Below are 27,210 nucleotides of genomic sequence, written 5' to 3'. Positions count from 1 at the left end.
ACATGTGTGTGTTAGCATAGAACCGGTTCAGCCAGCAAAGTGTGTGTGTGTGTGTGTGTGTTTGTGTCTGGAGCAGGTTTGTGTGTTTTTACTTTGAGGCCAATGGAAACTGATGACTGCATGTTGCCTTATCAAGCAATCTGACATTCACACACACACACACACACACACACAGATACAACACACTACACCACACTTGTACCAACACACACACACACACACAGCACACTTTAAACAACACACAATCACAAGTCCCACTTCAGATACACGAACACAAATCGCACACCATGTTTTAAGTTGGCATCAAAGCAGACTCGCTGATTTTATAAACAGTACCAGTGAAATTAAAAAGGTTTTGTTGAAATCCAGCAACTGTGTTGAGAATTTATTTCAAGACGTGGGACTGAGTGTTGTGGAGGACCATGTCTGCCAGTAAAAGAAAGAAATATCTCCATGCTAAGTCATTGTTATGAGACAGAAAGTAATTATTATGAAATAAAGTCATAATCATGACATAAAGATTGAAATGAAAATTATTAATAATCATCTCAAAATTTAAACTTTTTATCTCATACTTTGGACTTTCTATCTTGTACTTTTGACTGTTTATCACATATTGATTTTTAACGTTACATTTTGGACTTTTTATCCCATAATTTAAATTTTCATCTCAAAATTGGACTTTTTCCTCATAATTTTCACTTTTATTGTATAATATGGGGAAAAGAAAAAGAAAGAAATAGTCTCATGTCCAGTCATTATCATGAGATAAAAAGTAATCATGAAATAAAGTCAGAATCATGAGATAAAAATTGATTTGAAAATAATTACTTATCTAATCATTTTGAATTGTCATCTCATAAAATTGAATTTTTAATCCCATAACTTTCTGTTTAATAATTTCATTTTTTTAATCTCATGATTTGGGCTTTTTCTCAGATTTTTTATTTAGAATCTTATGATTTGGACTTTTTATCTCCCAATTTCTTTCTTAACTTATTATAACTCATTATTTGGACTTTCTATCCATAACTTTAAATTTAATCCACTTTCTATCGATAATTTTGACATTTTTTCTCAGAATTCCAACATTTTGTCTCATAATTGTGACTTTTTATCTCACAATTTTAACTTTTCCTATCATATTTTTTACTGTTTATCTCATAATTTTGATTTTCTATCTCATGATAATGACTTATCATGGAGATATCTTTTCTTTTACTGGTGGAAATGGTCTTCCACTGGGTGTTGAGTGAACACAGCAGTCAGAATATTACAATGAGAAGATTTTAATCTCACATTCAGGGCAACGTTAACCTACTGAGGGGCTACAGGGGTAAAATGAGCCATGGGCTCAAACAAGCAATTTGCTTGTTTGCTTTCTTACCAAGAGAAATAGCAAATAAACATACACTTACATGTCTGTGCATGAAGTATGTAGATGAAGCTGGGACACAGCTTAGCTTAGCATAAAGACTGGAAGCATCAACACATAACAAGAATGAGACAGAAAACCTTTCTCTGTCCAAGACTCAAAAATAAGTGACATATATTTTATGACAGAATAGAATGAAAATAAACTGATGCGACACACTGTTGTATCTTTTTCTGAACTTTTTATTGGTTTCCAAAAAATGAATAAAATAAAAATAAAAAGTAATTTCCTCTAAAACAATTTCAATGTTGAGGAACTGGACGATTAAAACTGAGGAAAACTCAACCAGGGGACGGGTGGTCAGAGGGACACCTAGCCCCCTCCCTGCTCCCCTTTCTTGGCCAGCGGAGGAGTCGGGGAGAAGCTGCTTTGAATATACGAGATAAAGCGACAGGAAAAGAGGAGGGGACAAGGAGTGGGAGAACATCTATCGAATAGTAAAAACAAACTATGGAAAAAACTTTGTTGTTTTGAATCCTAAACCTTGGGAACTTCATTACTAACTTTTCCACCTGAACAGTGTGAAGACAAACTCTAGAGTAATAAAATTCTCTCTTTTATTCACATGAAGTTAAATCTAAATCCCTTTTAATTAAAAGTTAAACTTAAGTGGCCAACTCCCTTTTAGGGCTCACTTCTCTCTGAAATAAGGCATCTGTAGTGCTGTCAACTGAAATAATCACAACGGGAGAGTCAAACGTGCATTCAGCGATCACAAAAAGGGCGCTTTGAACATGGCTGCCATACAACGATATCATGAACGTTTATATGAGGACTGCAAAAGGGACTTTTCTTTTGTAAGGATGTTTCTCTCCAACGTACAAAAACAAAAGGAGGGCACTATTTAAACAGAGTTGCAGATACAGTATAATGGCAGCACAGAGATCACAGGATAAATACCAGGCTAGCCGATGTCTCGCTGTGTGTGTATAATAGAGCCGAAGAGCAGCGGTAAACAGTGATATGTTCTGAAGGCTGTTTAGATGGTGGAAGAAGGCAGGAGAGGGTGATCAATAGCAGGGCGGAGGGGAGGGAGAGGAAGTGTGGGTCGTGATTGGCCGTTTATGTGAAGGTGAGCCCGGCCTCGTTGTAGACTTTGAAGACCTTCTCGATGGCGTTGACGTAGGCGGCCGTCCGGAGGTCCAGACCCAGGTTGTACTTGCTTGCCGTGCGCATGATTTGCTGAAAAGGCAAAAGAGAACACGTGTTACACCACCGTCATACGATTTCACCAGAGCAGAGCAGGAGCTGCTGATTAGTGCTAACTGATGTTTAGTTCCAGCATGAATAACTATTAAACCATGTTTGCAAATTAAAATAAATACCTACAGAATTCACAAAGAATTAGGGATGCATGATAAATACTGTGGCTGATAAATTAACTGCCAATAAGAAGAAATTTAGATTATTATTTATTATTATGATAATGAACATTTACATTTGAAGAGTCAACGTTTTTACTGTTGCGTTTTTTGCTGATCTTTGTTTTTGCTGTATATAGTGATGTAAGTTAGATTTTCTTAGGTCAGAGCGGTGGAATATTAAATCAAGTCCAAGTCTGCAACATGGTTTTTATTTGTCCTCCACACCTCACCAGGAGTGTTTCATGAGCAGAGCATGATTACATTGACTTGCTTAGATCGTGTTAATTTTTCCTTGATTTTTGTGCTCATACCAAGTTGGCTATGCAGTTATATTGTGTTTTTGTTAGCAGTTAGCCTTTCATACCCTCAGGTGTGCATGAACAATAGTTTATATAAACTTCTTTTTAAAACAGCAATCCTCTGATGTTTCTTTACACAAAAATAATCCCAATGAGTTCCGGTGAGTGATGTGTCCTCATATATTTCATTTGAGTTTACTATGCTGAAAAATATGGTGCCTGTCCACTAAAACAGGTCAGACTGTGTTGTGTCCTGCCCGATCACTTACCCTGGCAGATCTCTCCATGGTGTAGGCCAAACCAGAGTGGACAATATCCTTCTCAGAGGCACCCTGCAAAGACAGATCAATGTTAACCACACAGTCCATATCAAAACAGTCACTTTAGAAACAGTGTGTACTCCTGTCATGATTAATCACCTAGTCAATCATTAAAAAAAAAAAAAAAGATCAACAAACATTAGCTTGGTTGCACTTTTTGTTATGTGTTCGTCAGCAGATGTTACTCACAGCAACTCGGGCCTGGAAGTCAGCAGTAGGCACGACAGGGATGGGTCCTCCTTGTTTGCCAAACTTCCTCTCTAAACTCTCCTGCACAGACACTAGAAGAGAAAACAGAGGAGAAAAGAGGGAATTAAAGGGACATCAGAGAATTCTGCATCAATAACAAATACCACTGATAACACACTCTCACACTTCATCTAGCTTTACAGCTTGACATTCAAATTTTTCTTATATAAAAACTGAAGAAGAAAACCTTATAAATATCTATAATACAATACTTTTGTCAATGAAAATGTTGATGATAAGTAATCATTGATATCCTTTTATTTCATGACTAAATTGTGATGAATGAATGAAAAAATATTGACAACAAAAATTACATGGAAATCTCTTTTCTTTATGCCTCGTCAAAACAGTTGTCTCTGTTCAGGTGGACAACCTAATTAGATCACAGTAATCAGCCATCTCAAAGAACTAATTAATCAACAATGAAACGGCATCTCTCATTTTTGTCAGCACCCTTTAGATGGAAAGAAACCAAAAACAACAAAAGAAAAAGGAGAGACGATCTGTCTGTTCACGTTTTTTCTTTTGTATTCAAACCAAAAGCAAGACTAGCGTCTTAGGGACTGAATTGTGTAAAAGATGTTAACACACCCTTCCACAGAATCTGTCAGGGTAAATATCACTTATGTAAGTTGATTGATTCGATAATAAGCTTAACAGTTCCCTTTTAGAACTAAAAGTAATATTAAAGAAGCTCAAAGTTCTGTGTGGATTCAGGATGGCACATTGCTGTGCTCCATTAATGTTTTGCTAAATTTAACAGAGCCAAGCTCACAGTAAAACACAGTAAAACATCTCCTCCTCCTAAAAGATAATCAAGATTTCTTACAACTCATTAACTGACTTCACATTCTGTGGACATTTAATATTGTTTTAACATAGTTTGGTTTTAGTTTTAGCTCCATGCAAAGTGAATAAACTTGATGTTTCCCAGATAATGCTTGTCTGTCTTAATGGCACAGTTGACATTTTTACTGTTGAATTATTTAAACAGAATTCAACTGAGTGAAACATGACACTGAATTTAGTAGAAGACTTCAGTAAGATATTTAAGAAATTTTTAGCAGGTAACAAACATTTGAAGTGTCTGATAACCTACACTTTGGTCAACTTTGGTTGTTTTTAAATATGCTTTATAGACAGACTTGATCTGACTTGAATAATGATTCATCAGTAATGACGTAGGAGGGACCAGGGTTGTTTGAGCGTCTGTAGCTCTAGAGTTGTTTGTGCTAGAAAATTTGATACAGAAACAGAAACAAAAAACAACTAAAATGTGACTTAAACTCACTAAAATGTTCAATAAGTGACTACAACTAAAACCTAATTAAAAATTCTTGTCAAAATGAACACTGCTTAGAAATATGAAAATTGTGCAAGACAATTTTCTGAGTGAATATAAGTACATGTATATAAATAACTGTAAATATTGTTTGAATTTATTTTATATTTTATTCTGTATATATCTTCTATGTGTAGAATAAAGGGGCTGCAACTTTCATGTCTTTGTGCTAGCCTGTGCTGTAATGTGATTTAAAAAAATTACCTGGATACCTTGACCATACATGGTAAACAATGCCCCTGCTATTTTGATTGGCTGTATATGAACAAGACAGAGTTAAGTCAGCACTAGTACTAGTGCAAGAGTATAAATGGAAGAGGAAAGAGGTTGTCAGAGAGAGATCCCTTCTCCTGGACAGACACTTCACATCAGCCAACACGAGTTTACACTGAACCTGCACAGCAACACCACTGACGCTGCCTGAACCACCACAGATTCAGTAAGAATATTTATTTATCTCTCCTTTAAAGTCTTGTAGGCTGCATTTTTATCTATATTTCTTTCTATTTTAATTATTTATTTGTGTTTGTATGCATTTTAAATGTATTATATTTATTTAGAATACACTTAGGGCATATACCAAATAGCTAGCTGTGGCACTGGGCAAACTTAATATATTATTAGTAGTTCAGATGTCATAATATCCATGTCTGACTGGAATCTTGATGAGCTGTGTCTTGTACTTTTAGGAAGCAGCTGTAGAACCAGAGTATCCACCGCTACACCGTCTAATCCGGAGCATCACAACGTCAAGGTATTATACCACAGCAACTGTCTGACTACTGAATGTGTTGTACCATTTATCAGTAGCTTGAACTTTACAAAAAAATAATATTTCTTTTTTCTTTTGATATAGATGTCTGCTTTTCCTTTCAACTACCCTCCCGGTTGTAAGGAAGAGGAGAAGAGAAAATACAGACAAGAACAACTGGAAAAGAATAAAGACAAGCTCTTTTATGATACTAAATGTGACTGTAAAAAATGCAACCTTATTTTCTGTAGCAGCCATGTAGATGATTGGCTGGATATAATTAAGGAAAAGTACGGTGAACCTGTAGAAAGAACGATGACATCAACAACCCTAGAATTCAAAGATGGATCCATATGTGCATATTCTACTGGAAAGATTGTTGTGTATGGCAAAACACTGATGGAGAAGTTTGAGAAAGATTTTGATGCAATGGCACTTGAAAAACCAATGGCAAAATTGAGTGTAAAAGATGACAATCTGCCACCCAAAGCGTCCACGCTCAAGCCAAGTGATAAGAAATAGACTGTCTGATGAATACGTCAGAACAGACAGATACCAAAAAAGCTCACACAATGGATCATATATAAGTGTTGAATAAAACTTTTTCCTGTCATTGTATTTCATTAATAGGTAACTGGGTTGATAATTGAACTACATTTCTTTCTGATTTGCAATACTTCATCATGTACTGTACACCTGTGCAATTTCTGGTTCTGGTGTTTATATCTGTTTTAGAACTGTGTCACAAGAGTAAAATGTAAAGGAAACGTAATGATAATGTGTCTTCTGACTGTACATATCACACTCTGGTGTGTCTGTATGTTATGGAGGAAGTAAAGAGCAGTCTTGTACTCACTCAGCAGGTGGTAGTTTGAATCTCTCTCATATTTGAAGGTCAGTCTTCCGTAGCTGACATGGTTGAGATTCTTCAGCCACTCGAAATATGACACTGTCACACCGCCAGCGTTCAGGTACATGTCCTGCAGGAGGAAACATCATGAACTCAACAGCCTTTACTCCTCTGTGTGTACAATTACTTATATTAAACTTACTCTGTGCTGTAAACATGTTTGTATTGTGTGAATTAATTATTTTGAATGAAAAAAGAGAACTAACAGAGAAGTTTGAGTGAATTTGTAAAGGTGAGCAAAAAAAAATCTCATATAAATATATATATATTTCTGACAAAAAATTTTTTTTTACAATTTTAAAGTTTGGAAAAGACATCCTAAGGTTTTATTTATTAAGAATTTAAAACCCAACAAAACACTCAAAAAGAGACAGGTGAGGTTTGATCAGATTTGAATGACAGTACTGGAAACATCCCCATAAATTCATTGTGTTGGTTTGTAACCATTTATGAGTGATTTTTTACTGCTACAGTTTATCTTTTCAGGAGACATCTGTCATTTCCTGTTAGTCCTTCTGGTAGATCACCTGAGTAAATATACATGCATGTCTATGGGATCTGCTGCCCAAAAATATGCTGCATGATTAGGCAAAATGCTTTCCCAAAACATCTGTACCTTGGGGCAGTTCCAAAAAATATGGTGGTGGTGGTTTGTCACCTAATCACCAAAATCTCTCAGAACTTGTATGATTTGTTGATATTAAACATTTTTATTCTAGGCTGTACTAAATCAGCCTACTACCATAATGTTTTATTTTAATGTATTTCTTTGCTCCTGTAAAGCACTTTGAATTGGCTTGTGTCTGACTGGTGCTATAAAAATAAACTTGCTTTGCTTTGCCAAATGAAAAAAACGTGCAAAGGTTTTTCCGACTGGATTCACACTGATACATAGAACGGAATGTGGAAAAAATTATTTCACGTGTTCTCTAATTGCTGACTGGATATTTAATCTTTTAATACTTTCTCTCATCTCTCCTTGTGTTAGGGAATTTCCCAGTCTTTAGGCAAGATGCTAAGGCCTTGGAGCCATTGAGAGACCTACACTAACTTTTAAGAGACATACTGTCTCTCCTCCAGACATTAGATGCAACTGACTTCTCCTTTCAGATAAACAAGGGAACAACCTGATAGTGTTGCTATGGCAGCTGAGGTCAGAGATGTAACTGTAATCTAGTTTGAACAACACTGACCCTGAGCTGTGGAGCCAGGGGTGTTGAACTGTGGTCTCAGACCTTTTGTATTCATAATTCTGATGTTTGGATTTACAGACCAATAGGCTAATTCAGTGTGTTGGGTCTGACCTTACTTGGGCATCGTGACATTGTCTGTGAATGTTTAAAGACTATCTTGGAGGACTGAAACTCCAGAACTGAAGGAAACATCAATACCAACTGTGTACTAGTTATTCCTTCATTCTCCTTGATCAAGTATTATTAAACCAGTTTCAGCGTAACACATATTGGACTCCTGTGTACTTCCTTCTTCTGATGTATGGGCAAAGGATAAAATACACTACAGGTTGTGGTAGCTCCACTATCCTTTCAGAGCCACCACTGTATGCATGTACTATTAATTCTATCTATCTATCATGGCCCTTTACACATACACACAATCATTTTAAATATAAATAAAACAAATGTTATAGTTTGTATTTCTGTGCGTGTTTGTTTGTTGTGGGTGTACTTACAGGAATAACCATAACATTGTTCTCCAGGAAGACTTTGTCAGCATCTGGGGTGGTGGGACCATTGGCACCCTCAGCAATGATCTAGAAGAGACAAAATACAAAACACAAACTTCAAGTGACTGCGACCAAGTTGCCCTGAATTCAAACGTAAAGCACAGCATTGTGGGTAAACCGGTGTGAGTGTTCACCTTAGCCTTGATCCTGGGAGCATTGTGACGTGTGAGCTGCTTTTCTCCGGCGGCAGGGATCAGGATGTGGCAGTCGGCTTCCAAAATGTTGCCATCATAGGGTTTGGCTCCTGGGAAGCCCACAATGGTGCCGTGTTGCTGCAGAAAGTGCAATAACGGGAGAAACATATTGGAAAGCTTCCAAAAAAACATTTAACAGTGACACTGTTAAGTGAGAATAAATGAGTAAGATGAAAAACAGTAATTTGTGTATTTTTGGAGAGGAAAACAGGGAAAAAAGAGAATAACTTTGAGCAAAAACTAAGAGAGGAGACAGAGGTGTGGGGAAGCCAGTTGTGCTGGTACCAGTTTGTAGTCCTCCAGCTGTTTGGGGTCGATGCCCTCTGGGTTGTAGATGGATCCATCAATCTCACCCACGCCCACACACTTGGCCCCAAACCTGTGCAGGTACCTCATGGAGTGGAGACCCACATTACCAAAGCCCTGTGAAAAGTCACAGAAAGGTAATTACCACCACAGCCACCATGATATTCACTTATTAATTCTCATTAAATAATATCAACAGTAATTGTTACACCCTGATTCAGCTCCCTGTAACTGCATACTCTGGTGCCACCATGTGGCGAATTCAGGTTATAACATCATCAACATAATCACATCGTGATGGACATATCATGACCTGAAAAGAAACCCCAGACAGGTACTTAATGATTTAAATATTATGTGTAACTGTAATTTTCAATTGCCAACTATGGGAATGGGACCCTTATACACCCTAAACTTACAAAATGTGAATAGGCAGGTTAAAAAAAACCACAATGTTTATTACAAATTTATGACTAGATAAACATGATACAATGTTGAGCTGCATCTTATATTAATCTTAAGCTTCCTGCTTTCACATGATGTACATTACTTCTTGTATCTCACCCTAAAGATCTCCTGTCCCCACCTAAAAATGAGTGTATGGTAGGGAGGGGGGAAGTAGAAGAGTTTAAAGGATGGCAACCTTGGAATAAAAGCTGTAGTAAAATATCTTCGGTTTCTCCATTTCTATCATCGCATGGTATGTACAATATCATCATTTCATACAACCCTAATGCGAATTTAACAGAAATGCAGAATAACAAGGAGAAACTGACTTCGCTGCTGATTTTTTATTTAACCAACTGCAACAGCGAATGCTCCTGTTTTGATCTTGATACAATACTAGAGATCTGCTCTCTCCTCATTCACTGATGAATCTCTAAGAAAATCTAATCTCTGCACAACATAATCCTCAAACACACACACACTAACACACAGATGGATTAGCTTTTTGAACATACACATCATGATTCAGCTGTTGTCACCGCTTCTTCAACTCCTCAATGCCGCCTCACAGACATCATACCAGTTCAACATTTCTAATCGTTTCTCTGTTGTTGCTGAAAAAATCTGCCTCTTCGACAGAATTTTTGCAGATATGAAAGGAAACAAGTAAGAGAAGATCCTCTTTTGAAGGGTGCATCAGCATGTTAAATGTAAGACTAAAAAACACTCAGTTGACAGTTTAAAGAAGCTGCTAGAAACTCATTATTTTGAAGGTACTTTTTATTTTGTGAGTACTTTAGCTTGTAACATGTGGGATAGAGCTGCAACAATTAATCAATTTTGAATTATTTGTTAAATTAATCAGCAACTATTTTGAGAAATGATTATCCAGCTTAAGTAATTAAAAAAAAGGTCAAAATTCTCTGATTTCAGCTTCTTAAATGTGAATATTTTCTAGTTTCTTTACTCTTAAATGACAGTAAACTGAATATCTTTGGGTTGTGGGCACAAAAAGACATTTGATGTGTCTTCCAAGTGCTAGCTGTATGTTTAAATCAGTGGGAATTTTGAGTTTGAGTCTTTTTGACCTTTTGGAGTTGCTGATTGAGTTAGAAATGTCAGCAGCTATTAGTTTGTTTCTACAGATCATATATGTCTGAAATTATGAGCACACGTTTTATGTGAAGCATATAAAATAAAATGGATCCATTTGTTAAGATAATTTTACAAGGATCGCACTGCTAATTTATGTTGTTAAGTTATTCAAATATATATATAAAAATATTCATTCAGGAATTATTAAAAAAAGAATCACAATACATAAGAGAATCATTTTTTTTCTCCCATCCCCACCAGATTACTTTGTTGTCATGAACAAGTGGTAATTATAGTAAGCTTTCTTAGAAAGCTGCGGAGGCCAGTGGGGGTGAGGGTTTCCTCACCATGTGTCAGTGGTCACCGGTGTGTGTGTGTGTGTGTGTGTGTGTGTGTGTGTGTGTGTGTGTGTGTGTTCATAACACGTGAAGAGCTGCCATGTGACAAGTGGAGGTGAAACCACTAAGGAGAATAAACTGTTCTTCTCGTCTTCCACATTCACTGATTAAATCAGAGGTATCCTTCCAAAGAGAATGACCTTTCCATGATTTTAATGCTTGATCAGTACAGAACTCTTTGGTTTGTTTCTGACTATTGCCTCTTTATTTCAGACTTATGTGAAGTTTATTTTCACCATCTTTCACAATAAGATATTCCATTAATTACATTTAATACTTGATACTGAAACAAAAAAAAAAAAACTGATTATTTTAAAACTCAAACTAAGTCTCAACATGCGGGACTTGCAGTAGAGAAATTGAGGAGTTACTGAATCATTACTTCATCATCATTACTCATGAACGAAGAAGGGAATCTCCTTCAGTCCACTGCTGTCTGCATGTTATGAGGAGATCAGCGCCAGACTAAAACAGATGGCACTGCTCTGATTGAGGCATAGCTCTAAAACCCCTCATCATGAATTCAAATGAAAACTTTAAATCCTGCCAGAATCTGTCAGCAAATATCTGCAGCACGTATCTCTCCTCTTGGGTAAAATGTTTCTACTATGACCAAACGCTGTCTTTGAGAGTGTGTGTGTACCTGGACGATGAAGGTCTTGTCCTGGAAGCCTGGTGTCAGGCCCAGCATGCTCATGTAGGACGCCTCGTTAATGAAGTTCTCAATGCCGTGGAAAACTCCACGACCGGTGGCTGAGATACGTCCGTGGATTCCTCCCTGGCTGATGGGCTTTCCTGTCACACACGCATGGGCGTTGATGTCCTGCACACACATAAAGAGAAGATTAGACCACCTGCATTGACCATACTAGATTATGTAAGGGGTTCCACAGTAACCATGGTCCTATGGCCACAAAAAATTACTCTGTGCCATCAAATATTCCAAGTAGGTGGCCTCCTGTGGCCACCAATTTTGATCCCTATGCTCAACAGTCAACATTCTATGAACACAGAGAACAATATTGATCGCCGGCTTGCTGCCAATGTCAGGGCCTGTTATTGCATCATTCTTTTCTCCGTAAGCTCCATCTCTCAGCCATGGTGTTAATTGCTTGACATACACACAGTAAAGAGGTTGTGTAGTGCTACAGGATCAGGCAGTGAGACAGCTGACTGCACGTTAGTACTCACTACCCATAATCCTCTGCCCTCAGATACCCAGAGCAGGAATGTGTCACCCACTCCAAAGCTCTGTCAGGGGTATCTGAAACAGAGGACACGTGACTAATGTAGGTGAGAGAAGGGCAGAGAAGAGCGAGGAAAAAGGAAACTGAGTAATGTTACTAAAACACTGAATGCAGGTTTTAGTATGGAAAGTAAGATTTGTCCACCACAACTGATCACAATGTTTGAATTTATTAACATTTTAATGACGCAGGTGTATAGAGTTCTTGGTGTAAATTATTTGTACATTGATCACAATACCCTCTATGGGATTATAAGACAATAAAAAACAGCAAAATGCTCAGCTGACAGTCAGGAGGCTGTTTACTTTACACCAGCCTGACCTTGACCAAGGAAATAGCAAGGAAATCGGATATGGCTACACAGTAGCATGGAATTTATTCCCAGCTGACGTATCCTGGCGGCAGTCATAAAAAGATCTGGTGAAGTGTGTAAAGGTTCATTTGCTTGTCTTAAAACGATACTGTAATGTCAGTCTAGTTGGAACCACATTGGACTATTTTCATGCTGCATAAAAACAAATAAATAACCAAACAACCAAAAAATCATGTTAAAACTGTAACATTTAGAATAAATAAATTTTAAATATCCAACAACAATGAAAATTTATATTTCAGTATTTTTAATGCTACTTATATTAGAGTTGAAATGCAAATGATCACCAAGTGACAATCACTGGTCTGGTTTATCGCAACATTAAGAAATAACAACAACAAAAGACGACTTGCCAGTATGGCATGACAATTTGCCCCTTTGCAGCCCTTGTGCTGTGGGGTATTTTTGGACCCCAGAGGACAACGAACGTTACTAAATAAAAAAAAACACTCATAATTCAATCAAATTACTTCAAATATATTTTAGTTGTCAAGATCATAGTATTAAACAACCCCCATTATTTTCAGACCATTTGATGAAAAAACAAGCATATTATGACAGAAAAAGTTTTCGTTTGGGTTCCAAAATGACCCCATGACATCATAAGGGTTAATATATAATTTTATCCAACTACAGACCAAAACCCAAAGATTTTCAGACCATGAAGAGCAGCAATTCCTCAGCTTGGGAGAAGCTGGAACCAGTGAATGTTTGGTAAAAATGGATTAAATCAGTTATCCAGCAAAAATACTGACTAACTTTTTTCCATCAACAAATCCTTTATGGTCTAGCATAAAGACCATAAAGACTTTGACCTCAAGTCAGTTAAAATCAAGCTTATGTAAGAGTTTTTGACTATTCAGATCAAACCTATAACAGCTGTGATATCCACATTAACACATGCGTAAACACACACGGGTCAGTATTTCCATCTTTAGTCAAATATGCCCTGTTTGAAAAGTTTTGATTTCAGAATCATTAACTGATAACATAAACACACAAACACACACAGGCTTCAGTGTGTAAAGCTGCTTTTAAGAGAGGAAAAAATGACTCAGTGGTCGGGCGGGAAGGGAGCGGCAGGAAACCACTGCTTATGGTTTACATGTGACTCATTCCTTGCTTTTGATTTGACCTATTTTTAAATTCGTATCAAAAACCAGCCAAGTTGAACAGATTGGTCATGTGTGTGTCTGGAAACTCACAGTGTGTGCAATGGTGTTGGCGTATGTGTCGGCAATCCAGGACATTTCCCTCTCTCCTGTGCTCATATCTGGAGCTGGAACGTCGATGCCAGGTCCTGGTCAGGCAAGGCAGATAGGAAAGAAAGGGAGAAAGAAGCGAGAAAGTTAATAAAATACACCTGTCACCATGCAGGAACGCACAAGAGTACATTCTTCACACATAGGGTCAAGTCTGGTTCAGACTACATGTTATTTTTGTTTTTTACGATGGTCAGATTAGGCGATTATAGGTGATAAATTCTTGCTGTGGCCTGGCCAAGAGGCATGACGGACTACATGTTGCTCCCAGACCAATCATAGCTTGCTGTTTGTCACGGCATGTGTGATGTCACCAGGAAGGACGTGCTCGGAACCAACTTCTGGGAACAACAACGTTAACAAACAATGGCTGTGTGTATGATAGCGGCTGTCTTGTGTCCAGAAAAGCCCGAAAAAAGGAAGAAGCGGTGACAGTGACCTTTCCAATTACATCATTCCCCTTTTGTTTAGCTCAGCATTTGGAATGTGTTTTGGAATTTGTCATGCTCGTCTTTACTGGGATATTATGAGGCGTCAGATACACTACATGGAGTAAAGCAATCAACTGTCACTAGAGCTGGACAGTAGATTGATATTATACTGCTGCAAGTCCTCTGCAGCGGCCGCTGCTTCGGCTGCCACCTGCGGCCCAGTTGCTCCATGTTGTCCCCTCTCTCTCTACCCACTTTCCTGTCTGTCATTCCCAACCCAACTTGGCGCTGTATGTCTGAAAGATCGGGCTAATAGTGTGATCTGAATCGTCACCAGCAATATAAATTTGGAGGACAAGGGTAATATGAATGTCAGACTTGGTGTCCTTGTGTCATATATACATGTGCCCTCGAGGGCCTTGTATCTTAGATGAGATGAAAAAACAGCAGCAGGCATGCTGAGAGGTGGGGGTGGGGAATGGGCCCGCTATGAAAGAGAAGCAGCTGTATTTCTTGACATGTTACACTCACAGTGACAGGACAGTGCAGTGATGTGTGCAGCTTTGTCTCCAGGGTACATAAAAAGCCGCTTGTGAAGACAGCCCTTGTACAAAACCTCACCAAATGCTGGTCTATAAGGGTATGACAGACAGCGTCATCTCTCTCTTTGCTGTGTTTGAACTCTACACATTATAAACATTACCAAGCATCTCCAGGCAGGTGTGAACAAACTGGTTGTATAGGGGCTGTTAACCTGTTGAACCAGTGTATGTTTATATGTTAATGCTAATATTGCAACTTTTTTTCAGAAACTAATGGCTAAAGACCAACTCTACACTCTTTTCTGAATTTTTCAAACGGAAGCTCCAATGCGGCTACAAAAAGCAGTGACGTAGGTAACAGCGCTGATGCCCTGCCTCTCCAGGGGTTCATATCATCATGCAGAAACCAACGTCTGGTCACATCAGCTTTTTTACAAGAGCTTGAGAAAATAGCATTTGGGCGCTAAAAACATATGTGCTTCAACTAAAACTTGCTTCACATCTCAGTAACTAAGGAACACTACTGGGAAGCTACAGACTGATGTACAAACCCAATGGAACCTGCCCTTTAAATAAATACAGTTGGATTTCTGTTGTGTTATTATCTTCACCTGTCAAACAAGGTAAATATCTTCCCAAAGGACCTTTTCACCTGTTCATGCACTAACCCCTGAGTGATCTCACACAGCAGTGAGATACATCAAAGTCTTTGGCTGAAAAAACCTTCTGACCAACAAACAAAATATATACAATTGTATTAGAGGATTGGTTATTATTTCTGCTTTCTCCATAAGTTGAATTTTTATCCTGCTTCTTTTTTCACCATAATTAATTGTCTCCCTGTTCAGTTGACTCGGGCACACCCTTAGGTACCCCAACCTGAATAAACAGCACTGGATGACAGGAAATGTTTACTTCTCTGGGTGGAAACATTCACCTTTCTGTACCACAGTTACTGTAACTGAGTCAAATAACAACAACACCAAGCAGTGACACAAATTAATACTCCCCGACTTTGTTTAAAGTAAGAAGCTTTTAACATTCACGCACAGAAACTCACCAATAAAACCCTTCTTAGCCAGCTCAATAGTGAATCTCCTGGTAATCTTCTCCAGCTCATTATCCTGCGACAGACACAAGAAGAACATGTTGCTTGGTTACAGTGTGATGAGACTTTTAAAGAAGGAAAGTTACACAACAAAAATGGGCTACACAACGGCGTGCATTACTAACAGTAATCCAAACAGTGCCTTGCCAATACACAGCAATAGTTTCCATTTGATATTCAGAAAGATGCCTCTGGCATTTTGACAAAACTGTGAGGCTTTTTGGGGGTTTTCTTCCAGTTACAGGAAAAATATGTAGCCACTGCACATGCAAAAATGAGTACAGCAGTCCAAATAGAGTTGGAGCCATGGACAGCATATCAACAGACTCGAGAAAGCTCAGGCAGGCTGCAGGAACACTGCAGGAGCACAAGACAAGGGCAACATTTTAATCTGGCAATAACAAGTATGAGCTTTGCTGTCAGAGAAGCGAGTATTTCAACTTAACATGTTTTCTATGGTCTCTGATGACACGGCATGGTCATTTTATGATTCATTACAGTATATATTTATTACAGCTTTCTCCTTTAACTTGAGTTAAACTTGTTGCTCAGAGGGAACAGCCACTGACCTTCATGCCAGTTTATTTCAGTGTCCTTTAATAGACAGACTAAAATCCATACCCATAATACAATAAAAGTTAAGACAGGCACCATTAGTTGATTAAAAGAATAAGTAAATGTCATTACATCTGTTCATCCACTGCAGTCTCGCCAGCCTTTTAAATGAAATTGAATCTACAGAAAGATACTAAGGCACATCTGATTAACTGCTTCAACAGTTGAATGTAAACAAACATCCCTGTTGTCTCTCTTTTCCAATCTCTATCTCTCTGTTTAATCACTCTGTCCTCTCATTAATCAAGACATACATAATGAAAGGATAAGATCTGGCATCCCTGCATTTTGCGTTCTAGTGTGATGAATCATCCTCTGCATTTGTTTGGATGTGAGAAAGAGACTGGGAAACACAAGAAAACTGATATTACTCTACATACTGCCAGCCTTGTGAATGTTGAGCGCTCATCTTGGGTTTTGTGGCTTTCCTATATGTATTACAGCACACAGTTAAACATGTCTGTGCATATCTACATGTGTATGAGTGTGTACGGGAAGAGGATTGTCATCAAAAGGCTTACAGAGTAATTCCTGGGGTTGATCTTGACTCCAGCTTTGGCTCCACCAAATGGCACATCTGGAGGAGAATAGTACAGCTTAAAAACAACAGCAACATTCAAACAACTGTCATAACACACTTGATACCATATCATTTTAAAAAAGAATTTGAAAATGTAAATGACAGTTGTCAGGACATAACACCAACAATCTGTTGATCTTTACAAATCAAAACTCTACAGACTAACAATGGCATAGGCAAAAATGTTTAAATCAAATCGTGGACAGGCGGGCTTGTCAGTGTGGCTGCTGTGGAGCAATATTCACATTTCTCTTTGTGAGTTTTGGTGAGAAAGTTTGTTTCGAGCCCTGTACAGTAATTCTCATGTACCATGAGAAAAACATTTGCCTAAATGTCCTCAGTTGCTGTCTTTTCTAAATGTTAACACGTTTCTTTCCTCATAAATGACAGCAAATCTAATCTAGAAGCATTACTGGCTAGTGTTAAATATATATTACATTATATTATGCAGAAAAACATAGCTGAATGACATCACTTCTGACATGCTGTAACCCGCTCGCCCTTAAATACCAGTCACATTCTGAAATCTACAGCATAACACATTGTATTTTTCGATTTTGTTAATTCCATTTAAAACAACATGCTACTGGCTAAGACAGCCATGTACATTAAATTGTAATGTGCATGGAATAATGGATCTATACATGACTTTTCTTTGTTTTGATATTGGAATCAACTATTGAAAAACAAATATGAGACAACCACTAGCATTAATATGCACATAGAGATCAGGGGATAACCAGCAGGAGGCTTTGTGGAAGGCTAAGACTTTAATACTTACCAACAACGGCACACTTGTAGGTCATCAGAGAGGCCAGGGCTTTGACTTCATCCACAGACACATCTGTACTGTAACGGATACCTGAGGGAAACACATACACACAGAAAGCAGATTACAACACAGCCACCATACAAACGAGAAATGGAAAATGTTTTTATGTTCAAATTTACATGCATGATCAAAACAGACACATTTCAACAGTTTTTACCTAAATTAATGTGTATTTTGGCATTTTTATAGGTTATGAGCTCAAGCAGTTTGTATACTGGCAGTAGTATTAGGTGTTCTGATTGCAACATGAGGAAATGATTAGAATTACTTTTTTTAGAAGTGCCATATTGAATGTGTAAACCAATGTATCTTTTACTTTTTCTCCACTTTATTTGCTTTCACAATCAGAAAAAAAAACACTATGTACAAAAGTACAGAAAAGAAAACAGTGCACCTTAGTAGTCCTAGATTAGAAGTAGCTTGATGTTTTAATAAACACAGTGTTTTGTTAAATGTTCAATTTTGACTACAGATCTCAAATCTAAGGTCTGTTATGTCTGTATAGCACACCATTGCTATGAAAGAACAGACCATTGCTATGAAGAACAGACTATTGCTATGAATAACAGACCGTTACTATGGACGCAGATCTGATCATGAACCCTGGAGGAGCAACAAAATAATTTTCAAATTAATATTTTGTTCCAAATTACTGAATTTTTAAGTAAGCAGTAAGTAGCATTACTACAAAATAAACCTCAACAGAGACAGGATTAACACTGTTAATGTGCTGGATCTGGCCAACAGACCACCAATTAAATAGGCCTGACCTACACTGTAACTGTCTCCACTACATGAGCAGCTCATAACAGGGAAAAAAAGTGAATGAATATCAGAGACAGATCATCAAAGACCGGACTGAACCAGTATGTTCTCCACAGCCACACAAGACCATATGAACAGGTCAGAGATCACTGATTGTGTCTGGTCGTCACGGTAGCAGCAATGGGCGGGTGGAGGCTGAGTGAACCAATCCCAGCCCTCCATTCTGACCCCAGCCTTTGAGCTGCAGTCATTCCTTCCTGTTGTCTGGGGTTTACTACTGTCACCACGGTAACACGTGTGGGCCAGCCTGTGTGTGTGTGTTATATGATATCATACAGCCAGGCCGCCTAAGTCACTGCACTCCATCTCACTGGCACAGTGTGTGTGAGAGTGTGTAAGACTGTCCAGCAGCACCAAATATAGCTCATCCAGAGTTAGCTTACACTCTGAAACTCAAGGGCAAACAGCACAAGGGGAGACAGCAGATTGCTTTATGGGGACAAAAGCACTGTGTGCGTCTATGTTCATGTTTTCCGCTGCAAGCTACAACACAAGCAGTAGACGAGAAAGCCCACCTACTATGATGTCATCTTTTGTTGCCACTTAATAGCACTATTTTGGTCCCACCTACTTCCATTTGCAGTCAGAAGAAAAGATCAAACCTCTCAGAACCAAAGCTTCATCTTCCAGAGTGCTGCTGTCGTTCTGCCGCTGTCTTTATCTGCATGCATTCATCCAAAGATCAGCTGAGGTCAATCTTGAGCTCACTGATCAAATTAAACAGAGAAAAAGCCTGACTGCCTACCCATCCCCCAACCAACCATCCATTTATCCACCCAACCAACAGCTCACCCCAGCAACCAGATCCGAAACATGTCAGTAAACACATTCCTCTGGAGGGCTGATTTTTGGGAAATAAACTGAGCCCACACTGAAATTCAGCGCTGCAGTGTAATTTCTACAGTCTGGCCTAAAGGCTGACATGAAGGAGCTTTCTGGTTCAGATTCTCTCAGGTCTAAAGCAACCTGCCAAATAAGTAGACTCATTCTAAAACACATTTTTGTGCTTTTGCTTGGATAACACTCTGTTTGGTTTGATTTATCTGTTCATTTATCCAGAGCATTTGCCCAATTGTGATATTTTTCCTTTGTTGCTTCTTAATAGTTGCGATTTTTCTTATGCGTACACGTTACTGCTCGTAAGACTTAAAGTGTGGTATTTTAATTAGGTATACAATAATTCATGATATTAAAAGCTGCACTAATGGTAGTGGCAGTTCTTATTATTTCTTTTACTTTTCTTTCTCCTCCAGAAGTGTAAAAAGGTGTTGAAAAGAAATTTTGGAGGACGGCTGATTCACTTCTAGTGATGGTAAGGTCTCTCAAACAACAGCACACTAATATATTCAATTAAAAATGATGTACATTACATAGTTATGAGCAGGATATTATTGTCTGGGTGTAATAATCCACAAATTTTAAATGGTGTGTCAAGTCTGAACTATGAAAGAGATTTTGGTTATGAGGCAAGGACTTCTGAAGGACTGAATGTTTTTTAGCTTTTAGACAATAAAAGGTGTCCCTCCACACCTATGCGACTTTGACATACTATTGCACTTGTGATTTCCATGGAGAGCTACAACAATTAGTTCACAAATCGATCAAAAAAATTTTCAAACATTTGCTGCTTGCAGCTTCTTACATGTTTGCTGTTCTTTATTATTTATGACAGTAAAGGAGGAGTCTTTGGGTTTCAGACCATTGTTTGGACAAAAGAAGCTATGTGAAGATGTCACTTTGGGCTATGGAAAATTGTGATGAGCATTTTTGCATGAGCTTTAAATGATTAATTGACTAATAATGAAAATAATCAGCAGATTAATTGACAATGAACAAAATCTTTAGTTGCAATCCTGGTCCCATGTGACAACAGCGAAATGAAGTATCCCACACATTTATCCCACTTCTGCTGTGAAAGCAGAAGGATGTTAACAATTTTGCAGACTTAACAAAACTAGGGTGGCTTGCACTCTTTAACAATAGGACAACTTTCCACTAACTCTCTTTTGGAGATGTACGAACAACCGTTCATACACACACTGAGTGAAAACGCTCATTCAGTAGTCAGTAGAGAGCAGTGTGATCCAGCCCAGCAACTGTCACTCATGTGTGGCACTGAAATGGGGGTGAGCAACACATGCGCACACATAAAGACAGCCTTTGAACTTTGTAGTTTGATCTGAACACCAAGGGTCTATGCACTATATTAATGATTAAACCCACTGAAAAATAACCGCTCTTACTCCTATCCACCCCTATTATCCAAATCCTTATCATACAGGACCTATCACACTTGTTTGATTGTTGTATTTTTGATTTGGGGGGCAACTTTCCCTTTAATGCAAGGCTGTGTTTTGATTTAGCTTTGGATCAAAGTGATGCTTGTCTCTCCTCAGCCTTTTATGAAAAGGACAGAAGCAATGATGCTCTTTAAATGTTATAAATTTTACCTTTATGGCTTCTCTGAGTGATCTCTCGCCAATAACTTGATAGGTAGCCTGGAGGTGCACTGATCCATTACTGTTAAGTAATCTAGGGGAGAAATCTTTAATTGATATTTTATCTGGGTGCCATCAATGATACACTCTGACACAGCTTGCCAGCTAAGTCATTTAGATAGAGCACAATGTCCATGCACCATGTGCATGTCTTCAGAAGGAATATGTCTCCCTAGAATAGGTCTACATTCAAGCAGATACAGTGGAGGGGGTTTCATGGTGTTAATAGAAGGCTAATGTCCACTCCACACCATTCAAATATGCCCTTTGACTGACTGCCTTACTGGATGGCATGTCTCTTTCTACTGAGAATGCCTCCTCTCCACAGCACCCTCCCCCACCTGTCACACTGCTGACAAATAGGAGTGCCTGAAAATGCAACCACCCCCTCCCCAGCTCTTACACCACCTCCTGTCTTCCTATACATCATATCCGTCCCCCCACAAACTACCCAGAGTGCACTGCAGCAGTGGCCCATAATGCATCTGCTTTGAACCTTGATCTTTCAACCAAAGGGCATATATCATTGTCATACCATATCATTCTCTTTCTGAAACACTCCACATAAAGCTTGTTCAAACATTGCTTTTCTTGTATTTGTCTACAGAATGAGTGAGGACCCCATTTTGTACATTTGTCCTGAGTTTGCCTGGGTACATGAATCACCTGACAGAACAGAGCTTGAGCAATAGGTCATTCAATGATCAATCATGTGTTTTGTGCAGTCAAGGCCTGAAATGCTCAATGACATACCTTGATGAATTTAGAGTAGATCTGCAATGCATAGTCAATCAATCGGTTCAAAGAAAATTAACTGTCAACTATTTAGATAACTCATTCATCATTTCAGTCAATTTTCAAGCAGAAATAGTGAACATTTGCTGGTTCCAGCTTCTTAAATGTGAGGATTTGCTACTTTCCCTTGTCATTCAAGTCTTTGTGATTTGGACAGTTGGTTGAACATAAGAAGCAATATGAAGACGTCACGTTTGGCTCTCAGAAACTGTGATGAACATTTCTCACAATCTTTGACATTTCATAGACTAAACAGTTATTCAATCAATTGTGTAATAACTGTCAGAGTAATCAATAATTGAAATAATCGTTAGTTTAGAGCTGCCCTTTCTATCGCATCATACACCTGACACGCAAATTAGAATAGGAGTAGCCCAAATTAGTAATAACAGGGAATAACCTGGTGCATCAAACCAGTTTTAACCAGATCAAACCACTGGATTATGAGAAGCTGTATGAGCTGGCAGAGCTATTGTACATGAAAGGCATGATTTAAGATTAATGGCTAGGGCTCAACACAACGCTGCAGTTTGACGGATAGCTTTCTGCTAGCCTGTCAGCTAACAAACTGCAGTCACATTACAGCCACAGGTGAGGAAGGTCACTGTAAACTGCTCATTTAGTCTCATGTGAGCAGTGAGATGCAAGAAACAAACAGATAAATAAGATAAATAAGCACCCATTACAAAAACAGGCTGTCGTTAACTAAATAACAGGATAAGGATAAAACAGTGAAGCCTCAATGCAGAAAACATAAGGCAGATGCTGTCAGTGGGTCGTGTCTATAAGTGACTTGCGAAACTCTCGCGAGATTCGTATAGGTTATTTCTTCACTGTGCAAATTTCACGAATTAATAACGTTTTATACCGTGGCAAATCTGTGGTTGAAATCTGGGTATTTTTACACACAACAACACTTAGAGAAGAGCTAGACAAAGATCATGGTTGGGGTTAAAATGATCACTCCCGCGAGATCTATAGTGGGTCTGGGGTTCCCTTCTAGACACGACCCTGTCGGTGTCAACAGCTGCTAACATTACTGTACCGTTTAACTAGCTAATGTTACTGCTACCAAGTGCTAAGCAGATGGCTAACGGTAAAGCTAACGGCCATTGGGACCGGTCGGGGAGGTTTTGCTGAATTCTTACCTCCTTTGCAGGGTGTTCTGTGCTGGCTGTGCTGGGCGCGGTACCCCTCCACCACTTCCCACTCTCCGTTATCCCTCTTGATGGGGAAAGAGACGCTCAGGACGTGATTGCAGGGCTTGATGATGCGCAGGATTCCCCGCACACGGTTCCTCTTCTGCTCGGGGCTTTCCCTGGTCCTCAGATCCTCCACCAGCTTGTCCTCCACGATGGCGGCACCGCGGTCGAAGAAGCCTTCGACCATCCTGAAGAAGTTGGGGTCGTCAGGCTGGTTCGCTGCGTCGGCATAGTGACGGACCCGCATCAGGGACGAGGACACCGGGAGAGCGGAGTCCACGCACCCCGAGGCCAGGGCGCTACCCGCAGAGCGGCTCAGCAGCTCCCCAAAATAGCGATACATGACTGTAACTAGCTAACCGTGTAGACGAACTAATAAAAGGCAACTAAACGACAAGGACAATGGGGGTGACGACAGGAGAAAGGGGGGTATAATGAGCGACACAGCAGCTCCTCACCGTGTCCCGTCCTCTGGCCGAGTGGGGAATGACATGCTGCTGTTAGGTCCGTTTGCTTTAAAAGGCAGCACGAGCCAAGGAAAGCAGACGGGGGCTCCTCGGGTCGCACGCGGAAGAGGAGGACCAACCATCAGAGGCGCGCGCCTTTGCCAACCAACTGACAGCGCGCGCTCCCTATTTTGCACCGGGGTTTTTGTTTTTTTGAAAGATCAAGAATATACGTAAAAACAAAAAATGAATCTATACATGTATATCCATAAACATAAAAGATACAATTTTAAATAAAACTAAAATATATAAGTATTTTTTAAACTTTCCTACAAGAGAGGAAAGTCAAAGGATGTAAAGAGATTTATTTATACAAGCATCACGATTCCGAAAGACCAGAGGAAAAACAAATAAATAAAATAAAAAATAAAGACATATGTAAAACTAATTAATTTAGTAATCTTTACAAAGTAATTTATTATTTCATATTTTAAAGACCACTAAAAGAACTATAAAAATATAGTTAAAATATATAGTTAAAAATATATTTATAATTCGGGTTTACTTCCTGGATGTAAAGCCTACTTAATATGCGCAGTAGTGCTTGCCCTTGCCCAACTTTACATTGTGATGACATCACAGATTGTTAGGTAGCTTTTCTTGGCTCTTGGAAAATTTTGCGAATATAAAAACTCCATGGATCAAAAATTAATCACAGGAGGAATCATAACTTAGCTTGTCTTTTTTGTATAATGGTGGATCATAGGAAAAATGCTTTTTGGGTGTGCAAGTAAATTTTTTGCTGAAATACTGCAAGTGGCCTCTGAGAAAAAGTGGAAGCAGGGCTGAGGAGCAATGTCATATCTAGTTCTGTTACACATCGATGTTTTAGCCCCTCCATATGCCTTTCAGTGACACTTCGGGTGTGGCTCTTTAACCAATCAGAGACAAGCCATTTTAGTTATAGCAAATAAATTCTCAGGAAGATATGAAGGTAACATTACTTTCAAACTGAACAATCACCTGAAGGCCACACGAAAATGATAATATAACAGAAAAAATGTTGAGGTGAATGAGACACTTAAAATGAATGTTATATTAACAATACCAATATTTCCTTCGGTTTTAGGGAACATAAGCTGGCGAGTACAGTATGAAGTGTATCAGCATTGTCATTCATTAGCTTTTGTACAGTGTTCACAGTGTTACAGTTTTGTACTTTGTGGTTTGTTCAAAGGATCTGTGAGAGGCCTGCTGTCATCAGCAGTTCACCGATCTGTTGAGTGAGTTGACACAGCCATGAGGGAAAAGAGAGAGAGAGTTGGGTCAGGTGGGAGATGTTGAAAAGGCCCATTGTGTTTGCATCAGTCATTAACCACCCTCATGGGCAGCTACAATTAATGAGGAGGTTCATCTGGTGGTGTACAGTTTGTGTCTGGCAGCACAGATACTAGACTACTGACAGTTTTACTGACCATTTCATCAAAAAATATCCATACTGCCTTAATAAGAAAAAAAAATCTACAACCAAGCCAGCGGGTCTGTGAGGCTGTACTAGCTGAATGCTAACAGCATCCTAACATGGCCACTGACATGCTAAACTAATATGGAGAATAGATAAACATTGTCATGTTAGCATTGTTGTTGTGGTCATCTTATCATGCCCGCATGTCTGTGAGGCTGCACTAGCTTCATGCTAACATCGGCATGCTAATATGAACACAAGAACAATACTAACACACTAAACAAATATGGTGAATATCACTGTGGGGGCTGTATTAGCATAATTCTAGCATCAGGTCACTGATCACTAGCTGCAGCCACACTAGCAGCTCTGAGCTTTACTAGCTGAATGCTAACATCAGCATGCAAATGTGTCCACAATTACTGCTGACATGTTAAACTAATATGATAAATGTATATTGAACATTACACTTGCTAAGTATCTTCATTAGATTTGTGAGGCTTTGCTAGTTTCCTGCCAGCATTGGCAGTATACTAGCATTACCAATAACATGCTAAACATCAAGATGCAAGCATTGTCTTTGTGGCCACTAGGATTAAGGTAGTATGGCCATACAAGCAATTCTGTGAAGCTATACCCACTGAAAGCTAACATCAGCATGTTAACATTGCCACAAGGTGTAATGTCTACATATTAGTTTAGCATGTTAATATTTGCAATGAGCGCTAAACACCAAGCATGGCTGAGGCTGATGGGAATGTCAGAGGTTTTGCAGGTATTAGGTCAAAAAACCAAAGTATTAAGGGCTCCACAAACATCCTAAGGGAGACATGAATGTCTGAACCAAGTTTTATGTCACATTTCGCTCAAAACCACAAAACCACAAATGTCAGCTTCATGGTGGTGCTAGAAGAAAAGTCAGAGGATCACCAAAGTGAGCAAGATACAATCTTTGCAAATGTCAACTCACGGGTCACACAATGGAAGGGCGGGCACACCCTAGGTGTTAACAAACCCATCAGGTTTAATACCTGAACTCCCAAACCAGTCAGGCAGAACTGAAGGAGCTTCTTGGATGAGAGGCGAAACATCTTCAAGAACTCTATCAAGTCCAGTTGCCTACTACAAACCTTGATACGAATACCATGACAGAAAGTCATGTAAATTGGCATTTTAATTATTTCACTATTACTGATTAGTGACAATTTCCACTGAAAAACATCAGTATTGTCCTTCAAAAACAGACATTGCTGAGATCCAGCTTGGAACTTGAAGCTGCCATAAGATGGTAGAACTAATTATTTTCATGTTGAGCTTAATCATAAAAAAACGGCAAAGGCTCAGCAGAATCCCCTTTTCATGATGCAGTATTTAACAAATACACTGTGTTCCTGTACTGGCAAACAGCCTACTTTACATACATGTTCTGTCCAGATGTGTGCGTGCTGTGGTGCATGAATGTTTGTGCACACAAGCATAAGTGCCATTATACTATATGTGTCCAAGTGTGAAGGCACAATTGAGGCCAGCAGGTCATTCATTTCATTGTGTGTGTGTGTGTGTGTGTGTGTGTGTGTGTGTGTGTGTGTGTGTGTGTGTGTGTGAGTGGGGGTTTACTGGAAAGCATATCGACAGCTGGAACAGGGCAGAGGGGTGTGTGTGTGTGAAGAATGATGGAGGGAGGGTGTGTGTCTTCCGCTGAATTGCAATGGCACCACCAGGTTGCTCAAGATAATTGTAATCAGAGGCCTCTTGCCTCAGCATAAGTAGCAAAGTATCATGGGTACAACTTATGGACCAAATCAGCAGATCTTTTTAGCAGCATAAGTGCAGAGTTGGCAATTTCAATCAGTCAGTTCTCCACTTTGGTGTTTCATTGTTTGCTAGTTAGCTAAAAAGTTTTTAAAAACTTACACTGTTTGCTAACTTGCTATAAAGTTAACAAAAAGCTACCTTGTTTGCTAGCTAGCTAAAAAGTTAACAAAATGTTAGACTTTGGTATCTAGCTAAAGTTAATATGGCTGCGTCTGAAATCATTCACTGTATCACTCACTATAAAGGGATTTCTTTATAGCAGACTATATAGTGAGCTCACTATGTATTGAAGACAAAAGGCTTTTGCACACTACTCTCTG

At 38.9% G+C, this 27,210-nt stretch overlaps 1 protein-coding gene across 1 annotated transcript; it reads right to left on the bottom strand.

The window, feature by feature from the left end:
• Positions 1-1,596: 1,596 nt before the first annotated feature.
• glud1b (glutamate dehydrogenase 1b) lies at positions 1,597-23,674 on the bottom strand. Its single transcript, XM_084741629.1, has 13 exons — positions 23,111-23,674; positions 17,794-17,874; positions 16,954-17,009; positions 15,770-15,833; positions 13,680-13,774; positions 11,498-11,677; positions 8,894-9,031; positions 8,549-8,686; positions 8,361-8,441; positions 6,617-6,740; positions 3,608-3,699; positions 3,368-3,430; positions 1,597-2,617 (listed from the first exon to the last, which is right to left on the bottom strand). The coding sequence occupies exons 1-13, from the start codon at positions 23,505-23,507 to the stop codon at positions 2,498-2,500; spliced, it is 1,629 nt and encodes a 542-aa protein (XP_084597755.1). The 5' UTR covers positions 23,508-23,674; the 3' UTR covers positions 1,597-2,497.
• Positions 23,675-27,210: the final 3,536 nt, after the last annotated feature.

Source organism: Lutjanus erythropterus, chromosome 17, assembly GCF_056507025.1.
Source record: "Lutjanus erythropterus isolate fLutEry1 chromosome 17, fLutEry1.hap2, whole genome shotgun sequence".
Taxonomy (NCBI): domain Eukaryota; kingdom Metazoa; phylum Chordata; class Actinopteri; order Lutjaniformes; family Lutjanidae; genus Lutjanus; species Lutjanus erythropterus.
This window is presented reverse-complemented; position numbering and strand designations above follow the sequence as displayed.

Excerpts from the sequence above, each read along its gene's own strand:
- glud1b (XM_084741629.1), bottom strand. The coding sequence starts at position 23,507 with ATGTATCGCTATTTTGGGGAGCTGCTGAGCCGCTCTGCGGGTAGCGCC. Across the intron at positions 9,032-11,497 it reads ACAAGACCTTCATCGTCCAG|GGCTTTGGTAATGTGGGTCT; the intron begins GTACACACACAC and ends GACTTTTCACAG. Across the intron at positions 3,431-3,607 it reads ACTTCCAGGCCCGAGTTGCT|GGTGCCTCTGAGAAGGATAT; the intron begins GTGAGTAACATC and ends CTGTCTTTGCAG.